Source organism: Aotus nancymaae, unplaced genomic scaffold, assembly GCF_030222135.1.
Source record: "Aotus nancymaae isolate 86718 unplaced genomic scaffold, 86718_ANA_hifiasm-v0.15.2.pri h1tg000040l, whole genome shotgun sequence".
Lineage (NCBI taxonomy): Eukaryota > Metazoa > Chordata > Mammalia > Primates > Aotidae > Aotus > Aotus nancymaae.
Genome location: NW_026988454.1, coordinates 77,037,457 through 77,058,786, shown reverse-complemented (window position 1 = coordinate 77,058,786; position 21,330 = coordinate 77,037,457). Strand labels below are relative to the sequence as shown.

Genomic DNA, 21,330 nt, shown 5'->3' with positions numbered 1-21,330 from the left:
CAAAAATGACAGGGTGGGGCTTTCAAGGTGCTTTAAGTACCTTTTGGCCAAGCTGGGATGCAGGATGGGTGTGGCAGGGGGCAGGGAACCAGAAAAAAAGGTGATTGGAAACAGAGGCTGCATGGAAAAATTGTTTATCACTGGACTTTGTTCTGGGGGAATGTGTGTCACTGAGGGTTACAAGCAGAGGAGAAACACAATCACATTTGTGTTGTGAAAAGAGCACTGAAACATCAGGGATCACATAAATCAGGGGAGGGGAGGGTGAGGGAAAGACTTGAGGCAGGGAGACTAACGTGGCAGAATGGCTTCTGCGTGCGAATTCAGCCCATAGTTAGCAGTCCCACTAGCCCCCTGCATGGTCTGTTCACATAAAACACTCTTTGACAAGAGGCACAGAGGAAGAGAAGTCCATAGATAAAGGCACCATAGATCTACCAACCACTGCCAGCAATCTGCCCCCTGGCAGGTGGGCACAGTGGCAATGGGTCCTACGGCACTTCAGCACAGCTCTCTGTTCTCCACCTTTGCCATCTTGAAACAAACTGAAGGGGAAGGGCTAGGTTCTCATTATCCCTTTCTTCTAACACTGACACATCAGAAAGCAGAAACTTGCCTCTTGTTGGCTCATTGCTCTCTAAGATCCAGACAGAGGACAGAGAATTTAACCACCATGGCCTCAATGGTTCTGTTTTTCCTGGGAGTCAAGTTTAATCCTAAGAACTAGCTGGCCAGGTTGTGTTGACTTGTATAAAGTTATCTTTTATTGAGGATCTATTTTGAGACAAAGCACACTCACTGTCTAAATCCTGAATATTAGTCTGGCTTTGGCTTCTATTTTTCCCTAAGTGAAAACCCATCTGCAGAAGCAGATTTCCATATATAAACTGAAACCTGCTTTACCTCTCATCCCAATTTCTAAGTTTAGATAATCACAAACAGAATTTCAAGAAACATTTCCAACATTCAGTTAGAGACTATTGCAATAACCCAGGTAAGAAATGATGACAACTTAAGGCAGTGGCAGTACAGCTAGAGAAGATGGAACAGATAAAGGAACATCTAAACAGTAACCGTATAACCATGCTTATGTTAATCGAGCACTTTCTATGTGCCGGGCATTGAATAAAATGTGCATTATCTCATTCAATCTTTGCAACAACCCAATGAGGTAGGAACTGTTACCTTTTCTATTTTACACATGAAGAAACAGACTCAGAGTCATTAAGAAATTTGCCCAAAGTAAGTGGCAGAACTGGGATTTAAGCCCAGGCAATCTGACTTCAAAGCTTGTATTTTTAGTTTCTATGCCTTACTGTCTCAAATCAGGATGATTTGGTGGTTTAGTGAATGTGGGGTAGGGGGAAGGGGAAGGAAATAAATGGGAGGAATGTTCCAGATTAGGGAAATAGGTAGCTAGATGAAAGATGGAGCCCCTCACCAAGGTGAGGACACAGGAAAGGGAACAGGTTTGGGAGTAAGGATGGTGATTTGGTTGTGAACACGTTGATAGGGGACATTCAAGGAAGAGGTCTGGTAGGTGGTTGGGTGTTTAAATATAGAGCTTCAGAGAACGTGATCCAGGGTAAAGAAGTAGACTTGGAGGAATCTGTATCTAGGCAGCAGAGGAGCGCGTGAGCAGCAGGGAGGGGGAGCACTGAGATCTAGAGAATAAAATGAGCAGAGAAGATGCCCAAATACCTCAAGGGCCTGCAACATTTAAGGTATCGGTGAAAGAAGCATTCAGTGGAAGAAAGGAATCATCCAAGGGATGGTTAGGAGAACGTGGAGAGAATGGCTCACAGGAACCAAGAAGGAGGAATTTTGAGAGAGGGATGGTAACAGGGCCCAATGCAACAGAGAAGTCAGGTAAAGGAAATGTCAAAAGTTACTGTTGCATTTGGCAATTAGGTCAATGTAAAACCAGCCGGTGGGAGTGTAACATGTTGCAGACATGTTAGAATGGGGTCCCTAACTCCTAGACCATGGACCAGTATCGGTCCGTGGCCTGTTAGGAACCATGACGCACAGCAGGAGGTGAGCAGCAGGCAAGCAGGTGAAGCTTCATCTGTATTTACAGCTGTTCCCCATCACTTGCATTACTGCCTGAGCTCTGCCTCCTGTCAGATCAGTGGCAACGTTAGATTCTCATAGATGTGTGAACCCTATTGTGAACTGCGCATGCAAGGGATCTAGGTTATACACTCCTTATGAGAATCTAACGCCTGATGATCTGTCACTCTCTCCTTCCACCGCCAGATGGGACCATCTAGTTGCAGGAAAACAAGCTCAGGGATCCCACTGATTCTACATTATGGTGAGTTGTATAATTATTTCATCATGTGTTGCGATGTAATAATTAAAATAAAATGCACCATAAATGTAATGTGCTTGGATCATCCTGAAACCATCCTCTCCACTGCCAGATTTGTGGAAAAACTGTCTTCCATGAAACCGGTCCTTGGTGCCAAAAAGGTTGAAGACTGCTGTGTTAGAAGACAGTATAGACATTTCTTACAAAACTGAACACTGTGCTGCCATATTACCCAGCAATTGTACTCCTTGGTATTTATGCAAATGAGATGGAACATATGTCCATACAAACTCGCACATGAATGTTTACAGCATTTTTATTTGTAATTGCCAAACTCGCATATGAATGTTTACAGCATTTTTATTTGTGATTGCTGAAACTTGGAAGCAACCAAAATGTCCTTCAACAGATGAATGGAAAAGCAAGTTGTGGTACAATGGAATATTATGGTATACAATGGAATATTATTCAGTACCAGAAGGACATGAGCCATGAAAAGGCACAGAGGAACCTTAAATGCATATTACTAGGGGAAATAAGCCTGTCTGAAAAAGCTACACACTGTATGATTCCAGCTATATGGAATTACAGAAAAAGCAAAACTGTGGAAAGAGTGAAAAGATCAGTGATTGCCGGGAGCTTTGGGGCAAGAGAGGGATGAATAGGCAGAGCACAGGGGAGTTTTAGGGCAGTGAAACTACTCTGTGTGGTACTTTAATGGTAGATACATGGTATTACGCATTTGTCAAAACCCATGGAACTGTACAACACAGAGTGAACCCTAATACAAACTACAGACTCTAGTTAATAATACTGTATCAATATTGACTCATCAATTGTAACAGATGTATCACAGTAATACAAGAATGTTACTAAAAGGGAAAACTGTAGGAGTGGAGGTGGGCAAAGGGCTATTTGGGAACTCTGAACTTTCTGCCCGATTTTTATGTAAACTTAAAGTCGTTCTAAAAAATAGTCTATTTGGCCGAGCATAGTGGCTCACGCCTGTAATCTCAGCACTTTGGGAGGCCGAGGTGGGCGGATCACAAGGTTCAATACCAGCTTGGCCAACATGGTGTAACCCTGTCTCTACTAAAAATACAAAAATTAGCCAGGTGTGGTGGCACGTGCCTGTAGTCCCAGCTACTTGGGAGGCTGAGGCAGGAGAACCACTTGAACCCAGGAGGCAGAGGTTGCAGCAAGCCATGCCATTGCACTCCAGCAGCCTGGGTGACAAAGTAAGACTCAGACTTTTTTTTTTTTTTTTTTTTAAGACAATCAATGAAGATTAAAAAAAAGGAAAGAGGAAAGGACAGAATAGAAATAAATGAAGGAGGAAAAAGGGCAGGAAGAAAGAGAAAGCCATGCATATACAGTCTTGAGAGTGTAGCATAAAACCATAATTATAATTAATTCTGTATGCTTGTGTTACAAGTAAGCAAAAATATGACTAGCCACTCTTCTGCTTACTGACTTCTAGGGCTCCCCATCACAAGTACAAGATACAGTTCAAGTTCTTTGGCATGATGTGAACATTTTTGCTGCCTGACTGCCACCTCATTTTCCAGCACCATCACTGGTCATTGCTGTATTTTACAAGCTCCAGCTGCAGTTGTCTCTTTGCCTTTCTTTCCTACTCATGACACACATTTTCAGACCATTCTGCCTTTTGCTCTTGCTGTTTCCTCTGCCTGTGTCTTTTCCCCTTCTAACCTAACCAAGTCCTACCTCCTCTAACACACTACCTTCTCTGTGAAAACCTTCCTGACCTCCTTTCACCCCAGCACAGCGAGCAAGAATGATCCCTCTCCCAGTTTCCACAGTTCCTTGTGCCCATCTCTTCAGTAAATGTAATACACCACAAAATAAATAACAAAAAAGGTTTCAGTGGAAAAACTGTGGACAGAAAAGCCAGATCAGAGCAGATTTAAGGAGTGGGTGGAAATTGAGATATGAATACATATAATTGCTTTTATTGTGATACTGTGTTGATTATTTTGATTTGTCTTTAGCATTTGGGTCTTTACCTAACAGGGGTTGAAGGTGTTGCAAAGAAAATTCCTAGAGAGGCTGTGGTGCTGTCCAGTGCTTTGGTGCTGACAGACCTGTCTCACTGAATCACTGAATAAGGGCCACGTCTGGAGTGGTAAATCTTCTGGCCCCAAAAACTGTAGTCCTCTGTTTTGAGGAGGAAGGGAGAGAGGAGAATGATCACATCCCTTCTCTGTTATCTCTTGGAGGGTCTGGAGCCATAGCCAGCCTCATCTATTTGGAAAGGAAAAAGAAATTTGCCCAAAGTAAGTGGCAGAGCTGGGGTGACTAGCTAAGTACCTCATATATTTCTTATGGGACCACAGGCTCCTGAAGACCAACTGATGACTAAAAATAAATTGGTTATTGTTTTTTCTGTCATTTGTTGAAAGGACATTAAAGTGTGTTCCTGGCTCCATGGTAGCCTCTGGGGATACAAGATGATCAAAGCGGGCTTCCTGCCACAAGGAGTTCATGTAACCAGGGAGACCAACCTTGAGCCAGTAACAGCAGTTATACTGTGTCTTAGTCTGCTTGAGCTACCATAAGAAAATACCACATACTGGGTGGCTTAAACAACAGAAATTTATTTTCTCCCAGTTCTAGTGGATAGAAGTCCCAGATCAAAGTCCAGCAGGGTTCAGTTTCTGGTGAGGGCTGTTTACTTGGCTTGCAGATGGCCGTTTTGTCCTCACATGGCCATTCTTCTGAGTGTGCACACTCAGAGAACATGCACAAGCATGAATGCACTAATTCTATTAGATCAGGGACCCACCTTTATGAACAAATTCACCTTAGTTTTCTCATATTTCCAAATATAGTCATACTGGGGGGTTAGGGCTTCAACATATGAATGGGCACCTGGAGGGGAGGACGCAATTCAGTTCATAGCAGGAGCTTATGTGGTCTAGCAGTGCTGGTCAGTCATAAGTTATTATTCTACATAAAAAGAGGAGGTCTCTACATCTCAAGCCTTCTGCAGTCACATCTTTATTCAGTGATATGTGCTTATTCCTCCTATGTGACGTTTACATCTGTAATCAGCTTTTCTTGGTAGGGCATGTCACAGGTTTCCTGAATAATATTCAGATGTCACTCAGCTTTCCCTGCAACAGTCTCTATGCCTCCTGCAGAGGTGGTTATTTCAAAGATTCAGTGACTGTCACAGTTAAAAGAAGAGAGTTATTGTACTTTAAATGGCTCAAGAAATAAACATACTTGTTCCTTTGCGACAGTGGGGTGTATGTAATGAGTCAAGGGCTTGCTAAAGCGGAGCATGTCCATGCTATCATTTCCCTTCTTTTGCAAATGGTCCTGGTGGGCACCAGGTTCTATGAGCAGTCAGTGCTGAGTGTCCTCATGGATAGTACTGTGTTAAGGGCCCTATCTGTGGCATTAGATCTTCTCAGAAGGAGGAAGTGTCCTGGAAGCTGTGAGAAAATGAACCACTCCTTGCTCTATTCTGTCCCACTCAGTTTACACTCATCTTCTGGCAAAAGCCCTGATCATGGCTTTTCAGTGGCCAGATGATGAGTTTCTTTAAAGTAAGGATACAGTCACATACCTCTCTGTTGCAGCCTCACTTGTCCCCCAGTAGAGATCACAGTAACCCAGTAGTGATTGCTCTTGGATAAACTAGTAAGAGTGTTGTGGGTTGTTTTTTGTTTGTTTGTTTGTTTGTTTTTTTGGGAAGCTTGTGTTATTCTGCTGGCAATTTGTTTCCCTAGTGGGATTCAGCCTCTTTGCAATGCACCTGCCAGAGTCTCCAGCTATTCTCCTGCCCTTGGTGTAAGCCAAATGATGACCAAAGCAGGATTGCAGTCCATTCCATTGCCCCTATTACCCTCGGGGAAATAGGGCAAGGCTTTAGGACGGCAGGTGGTAAGAGCGTTTGTGCTGACAGAGTAGAGTTATTTTTCCATCTCTGGGACCAACAATTCTATCTTTAGAAACAAAGAACAAAATGTGGGGATATTGACTCAAGTCAAAATGAAAGCCCTCTCCTTTCTATGATCTCTCCAGGTGGGAGCTGGATTTCTGTTGCCTCAACAAGTGGGCTGGAGCACACGCTTGCAGTTTAGGGCAGTCGACAGCACTCAGAGCAGCTTCTGAAGGGGCTCTGCTCCCTGTTTACTCCCTTCCCCCTTCCCTGCAGAGACTGTCAGAGGAGCATTTGTGAGACAAACGTCAGGAACAGCTGCTCAGCCAGACCCTTGTCTCTTGTGCTGCCGCAGTCATTGTGCTGGAACTCTCTGCTGAGGAGGGTGGAGTGTCTGGGCTCTGCTGCTTCCACAAAGCAAGCATTTTTCTGTTATCTTGGAGGCAGTTTGTTACAGATTTCAATTCTTTCTGCATTCCTCCCTCCCTTACAACACTCACATTCATCTTTTCTTGCATTACTGCTGAAAGAATGCAAACTTCATTTCTCTGTCATCTGAGCGTCATTCAGAAATGTTCCTCTGATCTGTGAATTTTTCCCTGACTTCAATCGGGGCAGTGTTACAGGTCCTCTGCTGGCAGGAGGAAGCAGTCCATCAAAATCTGCAGACACAAGACTTTCAGAAGCTGTGACGAGCAGACTAGCAAGCCACAAAACATTGCAAGCTGAATGGATGTCTTAATAAGCTTTTAGATGTGATTTGGCCAGCATCGGCAGAGGAGGCTAAAGGGAAGAGGCAGCGAATATTGTAACGTAAATCACTGCAGATTTGCTGGGAATGACAGCCTTAGGAAGCGAATGATCTCTCCAGGAAAGAATTGACCACAGTTATCCAGAAACTGAACACGATGTAGAACAGAGAGGACAGCCCCTCGGATGTGAGTACCATCTCTTCAACACAAGGTTTGGAGCAGTAGGAACAAAGCTAGTTGTTATAGCTGATGGCGCTCCATAACCACTGGTTCCTGGATGCCTGTGGGCCATCTCTGGGTGGGTTGAACATAATGCCGGGTGAGGACTTTTATTTGCAGGTCTCTTCTAGAATATTTTGCCTTTTGGGAGACAAAATGTAGTGGCTTTAGGATATTGACAAATTCTCCAAAGTATAGGAGAATTTGTTGTAAAGCCCCAAGAAAACAGCAAAAGCAAGCCTCATAGACCTTCTTCTGTAGAAAGAAAACCGATTGCATCACAGACCAAGGAGCTGTGTGACCCTCTGATATTTGTAATGAGAGACAAAAGAATTGGCAAATTAGAGAGCAACAAAAATGGGGCAGTGGGCTGGGAGAAAGGAGGGAAATCTTAAGAAGCTAAATTCCTGTACCTAGATTCAGGATGGGCATTGCATACTTATGCTCAGGTATTTATTTCCTTTTTTGCTTAAAGAATGGGCAGCATGTTTGCGTTTAAGGTTTTCCTCTAGAATGCTGTGAAAAATGAGCATTGTGACAAAGAGGGATGTAATTGATAGGCTTGGGGCAGAGTAACTTTCTCACTGCCAGCAATGGGAAGTATCTTGAATGATAGCTGATCTAGTTGGAAAGGACGCTTAGATGTAAGGAGGGGATGAACTGCTACAGCCGAGGTAGCCAACAGGTTGGCAGTGTAGTTTAACTCATTGATTGCAGACTGGTTTCACCCCTCTGTTCCCTTCCCCTTCCCAATTTATTGTCAGGGGTTCCCCCATTCCTTCTTAAACTGCCCCCCTGAAACACCAGACCTCTGTCTGGTCTGATTTGTCAGGTCAAAGCATCAGATGAGAAGCAGAGTGTCTTCTCACTCTAAGAGATGGGGATCATTATTCTAGATGGGAGGTAAGGATTTGGGATTTAGGAAGAATGACCAGGAGACAGGGAGAAAGGTGGTATCTCTGCTGGGCCTGCACCCACACCCAAGGCTGAAGATGCAGGAAGAAGCAGAAAGGAAGTAGAAAAGAAGACCCTTGTTTGATACCCTCCCACCCACACTGTGTGTAAATGCACCTGCAGGTGAAGGCTGGAGGTCCTAGTAAGGAGGCAATTACTGGGCTTAAATTGAAAATGAGCTTGAGCTGTCCAAGGGAATAGGGATGGTGTTGGCAACAGACTAGGAATTGGAAAGCTGGGGCTCTGTTCTTGATCTTGCAGGCAGTTTTCTATATGACTCTGGTAGGGGGAGTATCCAAAATCCTGTGTGAGGGACCTGTTCTGGAGGCTGCTGTGGGTGCTTTGGCCATCTGTGGTGGAGGGGATGGGGTGACAGTGAGGCACATTCTTAAGTAGCTATAACTGAAAAGCAAAAAATAGAAGGATGTTTCTGCTTGACCAATGTTCTCTCAACACTGTAGTATTTTTCTATCTTTAACCAAACAAAAAGGAAAATAATTGTGGGCTGTACTTCCAAAGGGCTGTTTACCAGTGGTAATTGTCTAACAAGGCTATCTCAATAGCCTGCAGCTATGGCCTAAGTGTGCTTCAGTGTCAGTATCCAGGAGACTGAATTCATTGCATGAGACTGGAGGGTGGGAGGGGAATGGCTATCAATTTACTATGGGCCGGCTGGACCCCTGTATCCATTGCTGAGAAGGCTGCACAGCACTGCTGGTGTGGAGCTTGTGACCTCAACTGATGGGCTGTACCGAGGATGCAGCAAAGAAACCTCTACCCTCAGGGGGTAAGCCATGGAGCAGAATGAGTAGAATTGTAGCCATGATAATATTTGTATGAACTGGACTGTTGTACTGTAGACATTCAAATGTCCATTGCAAGAAAGGTTCTAGAATGGAAGGGGGCTGTTGGGTCTACTGTCTAGAGATAACAAATGGGTAGATGAGGGGGAGGGTATGGTTGTGGGAGGGAGATCATTTCGGAAATCATGGCTAATCCTCTGTATTTTCCTGCCATTTGGGCCTGGAGTGATTTTGCAATATTTGGGCAAGCAGAGCAGAAGCTCAGTATAATTGGTTTGAACGTACCACTGGTTACCTAAATGAAAAGAGGCAGCTTATGTTTATAAAAACAAACCACTTCTAAATATTGTAATGGTCTGGGAAACACAAAGCCCAGACTGTAGGCGTTCAGTGCAACCATGAGAATTTTCAAAGGCGTTTCTAATTCCATTTCTTTCCGTGTTTTGAGTCTCAACTTTATTCCTTTTTTTTTTTTGGCTCATTCTACTTCTGGCATATCCCAGGGTTCTCTGACCGTGACTCACCAAGCTGCTTTAGAGCAGACCCTTCTCCAGATTTATTGTGCTTCTAATGACCCAGTGAGCGGGAGCAGGATGGGTTTGTGAGGGTTCCTCTGTATTTCCCTGCTACTCTTTCCCTGCATTTTGAGCAATAGATGGAGAATGATGAGAAAATTTGATAATTCACAAGAGTACGGGGTAAGAATTATCTTTCCGAGGTTACATTATTCACATCTGGCCCACACTTTCACATAATAAAATACCCTCTTTAATACTCACCATAGTCCTGGGAGATAAATTTATTCTGTTTTACACGTGAGCATCTAACCCCATCCTCCCAGAGTGGTTGGCCAAACAACCTGCCTGAATGCCATGGTGAACGAGTTAGAATGGGATATGGTCCAGGGCTTTCCAGCCATATCATGGCCAATTCCTTAATCTTTAGAGACTGAAAGGACATTTGGGTGTGCCTGGGAACAGATGTAAAGGATGGCTGCATCTTCCAGACCTTCAAAATTAGGATATGTGGTAGGGTTTGGGTTGAAGAGTGGTATCTCTGTTGTAGCGTTCTCTTTGCATTTGTATATACTAGTATTTTTAATAAGTGTCTTTTAAAATACAAAGGAAGCCCTCACTTCCTTGCTGTTCTAGCAGGAATAGATTAGACATTTAAGTATTCATTTTTCAGCCCAAAGAACCCTTCACCCTTGAAATAATTACCAATGACTTTGGTTGGGTTTAATGGTGGCCCAGGTATACTGGGGGGAGTCCCAGTCTTTAAAATTCTATTCATTTTGCCATGTGGTAGGAAGAATTCAGTTTACTAGTAGTTACTACCCTCCAGACCACTGCTCTGTGACAGGGCTTTAGTGTTCCATAGGTGGTTTTGGTGGCCATTTCTTTTCCTCCTGTTAGCAAGGAAGCAACATGACCAGCCCCCTGCATTGGCAGGGCCACTGTCAGTGTTTAGCATCTGTGTTGTCCCCAAGGTGGATTGTTTCAGCCACTTGGAACCAGGAATCGGCCCGGGCCTGTGCCCAGCTCTCCATCTGTTCCAGAACTGGAGAACTACACTATTTACAGTGAGAAAAGAATGAAGGGAGAGAACTGCAGTAAATGCTGGGAGAAACCCCAAAAAGAGAACACACTCAGCAGGGTCTCTGTGGGGTGTGTTCCACAGGTTGCTGACCCACTGGGGAAGCAGCGCGTTAACCATAGTGGACCCACGGAACCCAGCCAGGGGGCCTATGGTGATCACACACAGTACAGTTCCCTGCCAAAGGTGGTGTGTAAACCAGGTGGTGCTTAGGGGATTATACCAGGCCTCCGCTCCCTGGGAGAAAAACAGAGCAAACCTTGCAGTTCTGGCCGTACTCTTCCGGAGGATGTCCCTAATGGGGGAAGAAGGAAGGGAGGGAGGTTGGCATATTCTGCTGCCTTCTGGAAGTTCTGTTCAGGGGCTTTGCTGTGGAGTGAGCTTCCTGTGTGTCTTGCCTCCCACAGCTCCCCTCCTGCAACAAGCAAGCAGCAGAATGCCTTAAAATCAGAAAGAAGAGGTGTGACCTGTCCTTGTGTGTCAAGTGACCCTGATGGCAGCTTTGTTTTGTAACCCCTAGGTCCTGAAGATGGCATATTCATAAAGACATCTTTTGATGATTGTGAACATCTTTACCCGTGGGTGCCAGCCCGGGCCAGTGACTTCGTGTTGAGCTGAAGGAACTTGTCTACCGCCTCCCTGAAAACCTTTCTTTCCTAATTCATGAGCCAGCAAGATGCGGTCGCTGCACTTTCAGAACGCCTTCTCATAGCTGCTTACAAAGGCCAAACAGAGAATGTGGTTCAGCTCATCAACAAGGGCGCCAAGGTAGCGGTTACCAAGGTAACAACAGAAAAATATGCTGTAGCCATTCCCTGGGAAGTGGCCTACCTCTTAACCATTGTCCGAAAAACTGCTGTGTTTGGTTCGCAGCTTTCAAAGAACTGGCTCTTCTTCCAGTGATGAGATTTAGGGAGAAGGAGGATTAGTAAGAATGCTTTCATTGCCATCTTTCAAGTGGAGCAACTTGTAATTAGCATTTGACAGTCTTTAAAATCACTGTGGCTTTTCTCACCTATTTCTTTAGCCAAATGGACAGATCTCTTGGGATAAGTTGGGACACTGGACAGAGTATGCAGTAATCACGTTAGATAGGCCTGGGGAGGTAGACCAGCTTGTGCACAGCTCCTCCACTGTGCCGAGTCTCATTGTCCTCGTCTGTATCGTGACAGCCTAGACCAGACGACTGCTACAACTTCTATAGACTTTGATTTCATGTGGGTCAGTGAAGATGTGTGGTAAGCTTTGGAGGGCATTGCTTAAGATGAGAGACCATACTGGCCAAAGGCAGTTTTGTAGCAAAGCCAAGAAAAGGCATGTTCTATGCAGCTAGACGGAGAGTTTAAATACACTGGCAAAGTAACACTGATAGCAAGCACTTATTGAGCCCTAGTTTTGCTGTAAGCACTCTGCAGCCCTCTAGAAGAGATTCTCTTCTCATCTCCACTTTGGAGATGAGGTCCCTCAGCCACTGAGTGGTGGAAATGCAACTGGTACCCAGAATCTGGCTCCGAAGCCCACTCTCCAGACCTTTCCAGAAAGAGCTGTGGAGAGGGGCAAAGTTTGTTTTCAAATAGGATCGTCTGTTAACTTCTGACCTCCTGTGGCAGACTGGCCAGCTCATATTTTCATGGTTACTTACATGTAGTCTTCACATTCCATGCCGGCCTCCAGGGAGGTCTTGAGCTACTTGTAGGTTCCCCATGGAGTTGAACAGCTGTCTGCACATAAATGGTGGTTGAATTGTCTGAACTGAGGGTGAAAGGAGCCCCTTAACTCAGAGCTCTCGTGATCTATCCATAGCACTTTTCAGGGCTTAGGCAATCACAGATAGGAGAAAGTGCAGAACTCTGTAGTTAGGGCACATACTCACAGATTTTAACTCTGCTTTGTTTGCTAATTGTGCAAGTTGCTTAACTTCTTTCAGCTTCAGTTTCTTATCTGTAAAAGAGGGATAATAATGTCAACTTTTCAAGACTGTTATAATAACAATAACTTATTTAATGGACTTAGTGCATAGTCTGCAAGTTTTCTTCTAGATAGACTTAATTATTTGCTTTTTAAAAAACAGCTTTATTAAAGTTTGATTTATATACATTAAATTCACCTATTTTAATTTTACAATTTAATAATTTCTAGTGTATTTACATCACCACTGCTATGTACTGAATTGTTTCTCCCCCATATTTGTTTGTTTCAACCCTAAGCCCTAGTGGTATTTAGAGATAGGGCCTTTGGGAGGTAATTAAGTTTAAATGGGGTCATGAGAGTGGGGCCCTTGTGATGAAATTAGTTTCTGTGTAAGAAGAGACACCGGGGTCTGCTCTGTCCCTCCCTACTATGTGAGGACAAAGTGAGAAGGTAGTCATCAGCAAGCTAGGAAAAGGACCCCCACCAGAACCTGACCATGCAGATACCCTGAACTCACATTTCCCAGCCTCCAGAACTGAGAAACAAATCTCTGTTGTTCTGGCAGCCTAAGCAGACTAACACAAGCAGGTTCAAATATTAGAACATTCCTATCATCACAATAAAATTTTTTTTTTGAGACAGTCTTTCACTCTGTTGCTCAGGCAGGAGTACAGTGGCACTATCTCAGCTCACTGCAACCTCCACCTCCCAGGTTCAAGCGATTCTTGTGCTTCAGCCTCCCCTATAGCTGGGTCTACAGGCACATAACACCACACCTGTATTTGTATTTTGAGTAGAGAAAAGGTTTCACCATGTTGGCCAGACTGGTCTTGAACTCCTGACCTCAGGTGATCCACTTGCCTCGGCCTCCCAAAGTGCTGGGGTTACAGGTGTGAGCCACTGTGCCCAGCTCCCAATAAAAATCATCATACCCATTATCTGTCACTCCCCATTCCCACCAGCTCCTGGCAACCATGAATCTACTTTTTGTCTCTATAAACTTACCTTTTCTCGGCATTTTATATAAATAGAATCATGTAGTGTACAGTCTTTTGTGTCTGACTTCTCTCACTTAACATAAAGTTTTCAAGGTTCATCTCTGTTGTAGCAAGTATTAATACTTCATTCCTTTTCATGGCTGATTAATAATCCATTGTATACATACACCATATTCTGTTTATCTCTTTATTAGCTGATGTACATTGGGGTTGATGCCAGTTTGGGACCATTATGAATAATGCTTTTGTGAAAATTGATACACAAGTTTTTATGTCAGAAATATGTTTTCAGTTCTCTAGAGTATATTCCTAGAAGTGGAATTGCAGGGTCATATGGCAAATCTGTTTAACATGTTAAGAAACTGCCAAGCTATTTTCCAGAATACCTGTACCATTTTACATTCCACGAGCAATGTATGAGGGTTTCAGTTTCTCTACATTCTCACCAGTGCTTGTCTGTCTTTTCTCCATTATTTGCCTTTTTATAGTTATCATTATCAAAGTTACACATGCCCATTGGCATTTTAAAATTATTAGTTCAAATACTGCTAAAGGTTTTTAATAAAAACAGTGATCCCTTAGCTGACTCCCATTTACACTCTGAAGTAACAACTTTCAACCTTCTAGATGTTTTTTTTTCTGGCATTTCTCTCCATATTTCCAATGAGTGTGTATGTTCTACCACCTGATTCATCAGTTTAATTTTTGTAATGAAGTCACATTTAATATTTTATTTATGTTATACTCATATGTGTGTATCTCTCTCTCTCTCTCTCTCTCTATATATATATATATATGTATATATATATATATATACACACATATATATATATTTATTTATTTTTAAGATATGCTCCCCTCTGTCACCCAGGCTGGAATGCAGTTGCATGAACTCGGCTCACTGTAGCCTCCACCTCATAGGCTCAAGCAGTCCTCCCGCCTCAGCTCCCTGTAAGCTGGGACTACAGGCATGCAAATTGTTAAGACAGGGTCTCCCTATGTTGTCCAGGCTGTTCTCAAACTCCTGGGCTCAAGTGATCCTCCCTCCTCAACCTCCCAAAGTGTTGGATTTTCAGCCATAAGCCACCATGCCCGGCCTCTCTTTTATATTTTTAAAATTTATTTATTGTGGTAAAAATATATATATGAAATTTACGACTTTAAATGTATAGTTCAGTGGTATTAAGTACATTCACATTGTTGTGCAACCATCACCACCATCCATCTTCAGGAATTTTTCATCTTCCCCATCTGAAACTGTATACCCATTAAACACTAACTTCTAATTTCTTCCTCCCAGACCCTGGCACCCACCATTCTACTTCCTGTCTCTGAATTTGACTGTTAGCCGCACCTCAAATAAGTGGAATCATACCATATTGCCCTTTTGTGATTAGCTTGTTTCACTTAGCATGTTTTCAAGGTTCACTCATGTTGTAGCATGTACCAGAATTTCACTCTTTGTTAAGGCTGAATAATAATCTATTTTATGTATATACCACATCTGGTTTATCCCTTCTTCCACTGATGAACACTTGGGGTTGCTACCACCTTTTGGCTATTGTGAATAATGCTGTATGAACGTGGGTATACATGGGGCTTTGAGTCCTTGCTTTCATATATTCTGGTTATATACTTAGAAGTGAAATGTGGTAGTTCTGTTTTTAAAGTTTTGAATAACTTTGCATTCCATGGCTGTTGCACCATTTTACAATGCTACCAACAGTGCACAAGAGTTCCCATTTTTTTCATATCCTTTCCAATATTTATCTTCTGTTTTTACCGACCTTCCTAATGGGTGTGAGGTGGTATCTCACTGTGGTTTTGATTTGCATGTCTCTGATCATTAGTGATGTTAAACATCTTTTTACATGCTTATCTGCCATTTGTATATCATCTTTGGAGGAATGTCTATTCAAGTTCTTCGCCAATTTTTTAATCTGGTTATTTGATGTTTTTTGGTGTTGAGTTGTAAGTTCTTTGTATATTCTAGATATTAATCCTTTATCATATATTTGATTTGTAACTTTTTTTTTCATTCTATGGTTGCCTTTAAGAATACTTTTTTTAGCCGGGCGCGGTGGCTCAAGCCTGTAATCCCAGCACTTTGGGAGGCCGAGGCGGGTGGATCACGAGGTCAAGAGATCGAGACCATCCTGGTCAACATGGTGAAACCCCGTCTCTACTAATACAAAAAATTAGCTGGGCATGGTGGCATGTGCCTGTAATCCCAGCTACTCAGGAGGCTAGGGCAGAAGAATTGCCTGAACCCAGGAGGCGGAGGTTGCGGTGAGCCGAGATCGCGCCATTGCACTCCAGCCTGGGTATCAAGAGCGAAACTCCGTCTCAAAAAAAAAAAAAAAAAAAAAAAAAGAATACTTTTTTTAGAGCAGTTTTAGATTCACAGCAAAATTGAGAGAAAGGCACAGAGATTTTCCATATATCTCCTACCCCTAAACATGTATAACCTACCCCATTATCAACATCCCCCACCAGAGTGATACATTTGTTACAACTGATGGGCCTATGCTAATGCATTATTAACACCCAAAGTCCATAATTTACATTACCACTCATTCTTGTACATTCTATGGATTTGGAAAAATGTATAATGAGATACATCCACCAGTATGGTGTCATCTAGATTATTTTTACTGCCCTAAAGTTCCTCTGTGCTTCACCTATTTATCCCCTTCCCTCCTCCCACCCCAATCCCTGGCAACCACTGGATCTTCTTCTTGTCTCCGTAATTTTGCCTTTTTCAGAATGTCATATTGTTGGAATCATACCAAATGTAGCCTTTTTATATTGGCTTCTTTCGCTTAGTAATATGTGTTTAAGTTTCTTCCATGTGTTTTCATGGCTTGATAGTTGATTTCCTTTTAGGACTGAAAAATCTTCCATTGCTTGGATATACTACAGTTTTGGAAGCATTCACCTGCTGAAGGACAGCTTGGTTGCTTCCAAATTTTGGTAATTATGAGTAAAGCTGCTATAAACATTCATGTGCAGTTTTTTGTGTGGACATATATTTTCAACTTTTTTCATTAGATACTAAGGAGTGCAACTGCTGGATCGTGTGGCAAGAGTATGTTTTGTTTTGCAAGAAACTGCTGCATCCCTTCAGCAATGAATGAGACTTCCTGTTGCTCCACATTCTCATCAGCATTTTGTATTTCAGTGTTCTGGATTTTGACCATTCTAATAGCTGTACAGTGGTATCTCATTGTTTGTAGCTTGTCTCTTTACTCTGCTGATTGTGTTCTTTGATGTACACACATTTTCAAGCTTGATGTCCATTTATCTATTTTTGCTTTTATTACCTGTGCTTTTATTGTCATAGCCAAGAAATCATTGCCAGATCCAAAGTCATGAAGCTTTTCCCCTTTCTTCTAGAAGCTTTATAGCTTTGGATCTTATGTTTAGGTTTTTATTACATTTTGAGTTAATTTTGTTATATAGTGTAAGGTAAGGGTCCATCTTTATTTTTTTGCATGTGGATATTGGGCTTTCCCAACACCATTTGTTGAGGAGGCTATCCTTTTCTTACTGAGTGGTCTTGGCATCTTTGCTGAAGATCATTTGACCATAGACATGAAGGTTTATTTCTAGCTTTCTATTCTGTTTCACAGGTTTATATGTCTTTATTCTAATACCACACTGTTTTGATTACTGTAGCTTTTAATGTGTTTTGAAATCAGAATGTGTGAGCCCTTCAACTTTGTTCTTTTCAAAATTGTTGTGACTATATATCATAATTTTTTTTTTTTGAGACAGGGTCTTGCTTTGTTGCCCAGGCTGGAGTGCAGTGGCACAACCACGGCTCACTACAGCCTTAACCTCCTGGCTCAAGCAGTCCTCCTGTCTCAGCCTTCTGAGTAGCTGGGACTACAGGCATGTGCCACCATGCCTAGCTGATAATAATGAGGAACCTCCTGGACTTCAAGCCATCCTACTGCCTCAGCCTCCCAAAATATCACAATTTTAAAATCAGACCTATAGCTATTGTGACTATGTAAATGCTGCTCACTGGTTAGCCAAGAATTAGTACATTAAAAAAATATATATAGCTTATTATTTTTCCTGGAGTTCATAGTTACCCTAATTTTTTCACTTGTTTAATTTGATTTAAACTTATTGGTAAATGTTTCCTCTATTATCCAATAACTCTGTAAAACAGTTCTTAATGCAGTTTTCCATGAGTAAACTTAATACATATTCATCAGCCCAAGTCTTTTCCTGGGGATATCCCCTCTGGAGTCATTTATCCTTCTTTCTGATTGATCTGGGTTGCTCTAGTTCTGAACAGTCATCCTGAGATGTCCTTTCACCTCTCCCCTGTATTAGATCCTCTGTTTGCTGGAACCCATGTCACTCTGACTTTGATAGTGCACATTTTTTGATATCTTCCTAAGAAAGGGAATATGGACATGAATCTTTTGAGAGTCTGTGTGTCTGAAAAATCTTATTCTAGCCTCTTGCTTAAGTGACAGTTTGGTATAGGGAATTATTTTGCCTAAGAACTTCACAGGCAGGGCCTCATCTTTGAGCTTACACTGTTGCTGTTGGGAAACTCAGCTTATAGTGTCTCTTACAACTGCCTTCTGAAAGGCCTTTTGCATCCACTCTGCCCCTTGAAGACCTGGACATTCAGGACTCAGCTCAGGAGCCACCACCAAGATGAAGTCCACCCAGTGAATGGTACCCTGCATGGAACTTGCTTTCCTCCTAATTGATATAACGTTGTCGTCCATGCACTCTGTGTCCTTCATAATTGCATACCGCTCTGTGGGTGCTCAGAACTCCCACCGCATCATCACTGTGACCTGCGTCATAGTGTCTCTCTTACATGGATTTGTGTTTGGTTTGACAGAGGAGAAAGGCACTGAATTTGGAATCCAAAGACCTTGATATAGGTGCTTGTTCTGATGCTTATTAGTGGCTTATTCATGTAGGCCAGGGTTGCTCAACCTCAGCAACATCACTGACATTTTGGACCAGATCATTCTGTGCTGTGGGGGCTGTCCTGTGCATTATAGGGTATTTAGCAGCATCCCTGGCTTCTTGCCATAGGTGCCAGTAGTACTTCCTTCCCTTCGGTTTTGACAACCAAAAATGTCTCTGGACATCGACAGACATCCCCTGAGGAACAAAATCATCCCCGCCTCAGAACCACAGATTAGGCCAATCATGTCAGGAGTCTCAGTTTCCTCACAAACCTTGCAGAGTTTCCATAAGGACTATGTGTGATAGCACATGTTGCCATAATTATAAAATCTAAGTGGACATAAAATATTGGTTATTTTTAACTCTTCCAGTGCCTCACACAGTACTCACTTAGTAGGCCCCATCTATGCTGAATGAGGGGAGTAATGTTATTGATTGTAAATTTCTTACACTTTGATAGCAATTGCAAGGTATTCGGCACTCCTGTAAGAGCTCTACAGCAATTAACTATTTCAAACCTCACCATGACTCTATTATCCTCATTTTATAGATGAGGAAACTGAGGCAAGGAATGATCAGGTAACCTGCCCTAAGTTTCCCTTAGAAAGTGTCAGAACTGGAGAGAGAGATCCAAGATGGCTGATCACTAGCAGCTCGGGCTCCTAGCTCCCAATGAAAGCACAGAGAACGAGAGGACGCCACACTTTCAGACGAATATTTGTTGCTCACGGACCAGGAGATTCCCAGCAGAGGAGTCCCACGTGTCGCCAGGGCGACTCTTGTGGCCGGCACGGCGGTTTTGCTGGTGCCTTAGCGCACCAGTTTTTGGTGCAGAGTCCGGAGATTCTCGGGCAGAAAAGCACCATCAATCTTAACACCGCTATTTTGGCCGGCGCAGTGGACTGCTCAGATTTCGGCGCTGGGAATCAACAAGTTGGACGTCTGCTCAGAGACCTAGTTAGAAAGTCGGTAATTACAAAGACAACAGACGGAGAAATACATAATGAAGGGAAGAAATCTGCGTAAAAAGGCAGAGAATACTCAAAATCAAAATGCCTCTCCCTCTACAGGGGATTGCAATTCCTCATCAGTAACGGAACAAGGCTTAATAGATTATGAGTGTGTTCCAATAACAGAAGCAGGCTTCAAAACGTGGGTGATAAGAAACTTCTGTGAATTAAAAGAACTTGTTCTAACCCAATGCAAAGAAACTAAGAACCTTGAAAAAAGGTTTGATGAAATGTTAACAAGAATGGACAATTTAGAGAGGAATATAAGTGAATTGATGGAGCTGAAAAACACAACACGAGAACTTCGTGAAGCATGCACAAGTTTAAACAGTCGAATTGATCAAGTAGAAGAAAGGACATCAGAAGTCGAGAACCAGCTCAGTGAAATGAAACGAGAAGACAAGATTGGAGAAAAAAGGATGAAAAGGAATGAGCAAAGTCTCCAGGAAATATGGGACTATGTGAAAAGACCTAATTTACGTTTGATAGGTGTACCTGAATGTGATGAGAATGAATCCAAGTTGGAAAATACTCTTCAGGATATCATTCAGGAAAATTTTCCCAACCTGGCAAGGCAGGGTAATATTCAACTCCAGGTAATACAGAGAACACCACAAAGATATTCTTCAAGAAGACCAACCCCAAGGCACATAATCGCCAGATTTATTAGGGTTGAAATGAAGGAGAAAATACTAAGGGCAGCCAGAGAGAAAGGTCAGGTTACCCATAAAGGGAAACCTATCAGACTTACAGCAGATCTCTCAGCAGAAACCCTACAAGCCAGAAAAGAGTGGGGACCAATATTTAACATCCTTAAAGAAAAGAACTTTCAACCCAGAATTTCCTATCCAGCCAAAGTAAGCTTTATAATCGAAGGAAAAATTAAATCCTTTGCGAACAAACAAGTATTTAGAGAGTTCACCACCACCAGGCCTGCTTTACAAGAGCTTCTGAAAGAAGCACTATACATATAAAGGAACAACCAATATCAGCCTTTCCAAAAATATATCAAAAAGAAAAGAACATTAACACAACGAAAAATTTACATCAACTAATGGGCAAAACAGCCAGCTAGCATCAAATGCTAGTATTAAAGTTATATATATTCTAATTGGATAAAAAGCCAAAACCCATTGCTATGCTGCATCCAGACCCATCTCACATGCAACAATACACAAAGACTCAAAACAAAGAGAAGGAGGAAGATTTATCAACCAATCAGAGAGTAAAAATAAACAAATAAAAAGCAGGAGATGCAATTCTCGCCTCTGATAAAGTAGACTTTAAAGTAACAAAGAGCAAAAGAGGCAAAGAAGGACATTACATAATGGCAAAAGGATCAATGTAACAAGAAGAGCTAACGATTTTATAGATCAACGAGACAGAAAATTAACAAGGACATCCAGGACTTGAACTCAGACCCGGAACAAGTAAACTTAATAAACATTTATAGAACTCTCCACTTCAAATACATAAAACATACATTACTGCCTCACACCTATTCCATAAGTGACTACATAATTGGAAGTAAATCACTCCTCAGTAATCGCATAGCATTTCATAGGTTTAAATGAAATATTGGTTGGCTGCTCGTTTGTTATTTTCTTCCGTTATTCCTTCCTGTCTACATCAAGTATAATTATTGGTATAAAAGAGGTTTTCAATACCCATTACTAAACTGCATTCTAGCCTGGGCAAGCAAGCAATACTCCCATTCTCTCTCTCTCTCTTTCTCTTCCTTTTTCCTCCTCTTCTTTATTCTTTTTCTTTCTTTCTTTCAAAAAAAAAAGAAAAAGAAAGAAAGAAAGAAAGTGTCAGAACTGGAATTCAAACCCTGGCCATCTGGTTCAAGAGTCCTTGCTCCCATAGGGGACAAAGAGGAAAGTTCTCCTTGGCCCTGGAAGTTTCACTGAAAA

General features: G+C 42.4%; 1 protein-coding gene across 7 annotated transcripts in view; it reads left to right on the top strand.

Moving 5' to 3' along the window:
* The window catches only part of ANKRD6 (ankyrin repeat domain 6), a 195,417-nt gene that overhangs the window by 115,311 nt on the left and 58,776 nt on the right, over positions 1-21,330 (top strand). For 4 of the 7 annotated variants that reach the window (XM_012444227.3, XM_012444236.3, XM_064360844.1 and 1 more), the window contains exon 2: positions 11,069-11,331. In XM_012444227.3, coding sequence (XP_012299650.1) covers positions 11,212-11,331 — 120 coding nt within the window. In that variant the 5' untranslated portion in view covers positions 11,069-11,211. Of the gene's footprint in view, positions 1-6,583; positions 7,163-11,068; positions 11,332-21,330 lie in introns of those variants that run through there. The other 3 variants (XM_012444228.3, XM_064360842.1, XM_012444235.3) reach the window with 3 other exon arrangements.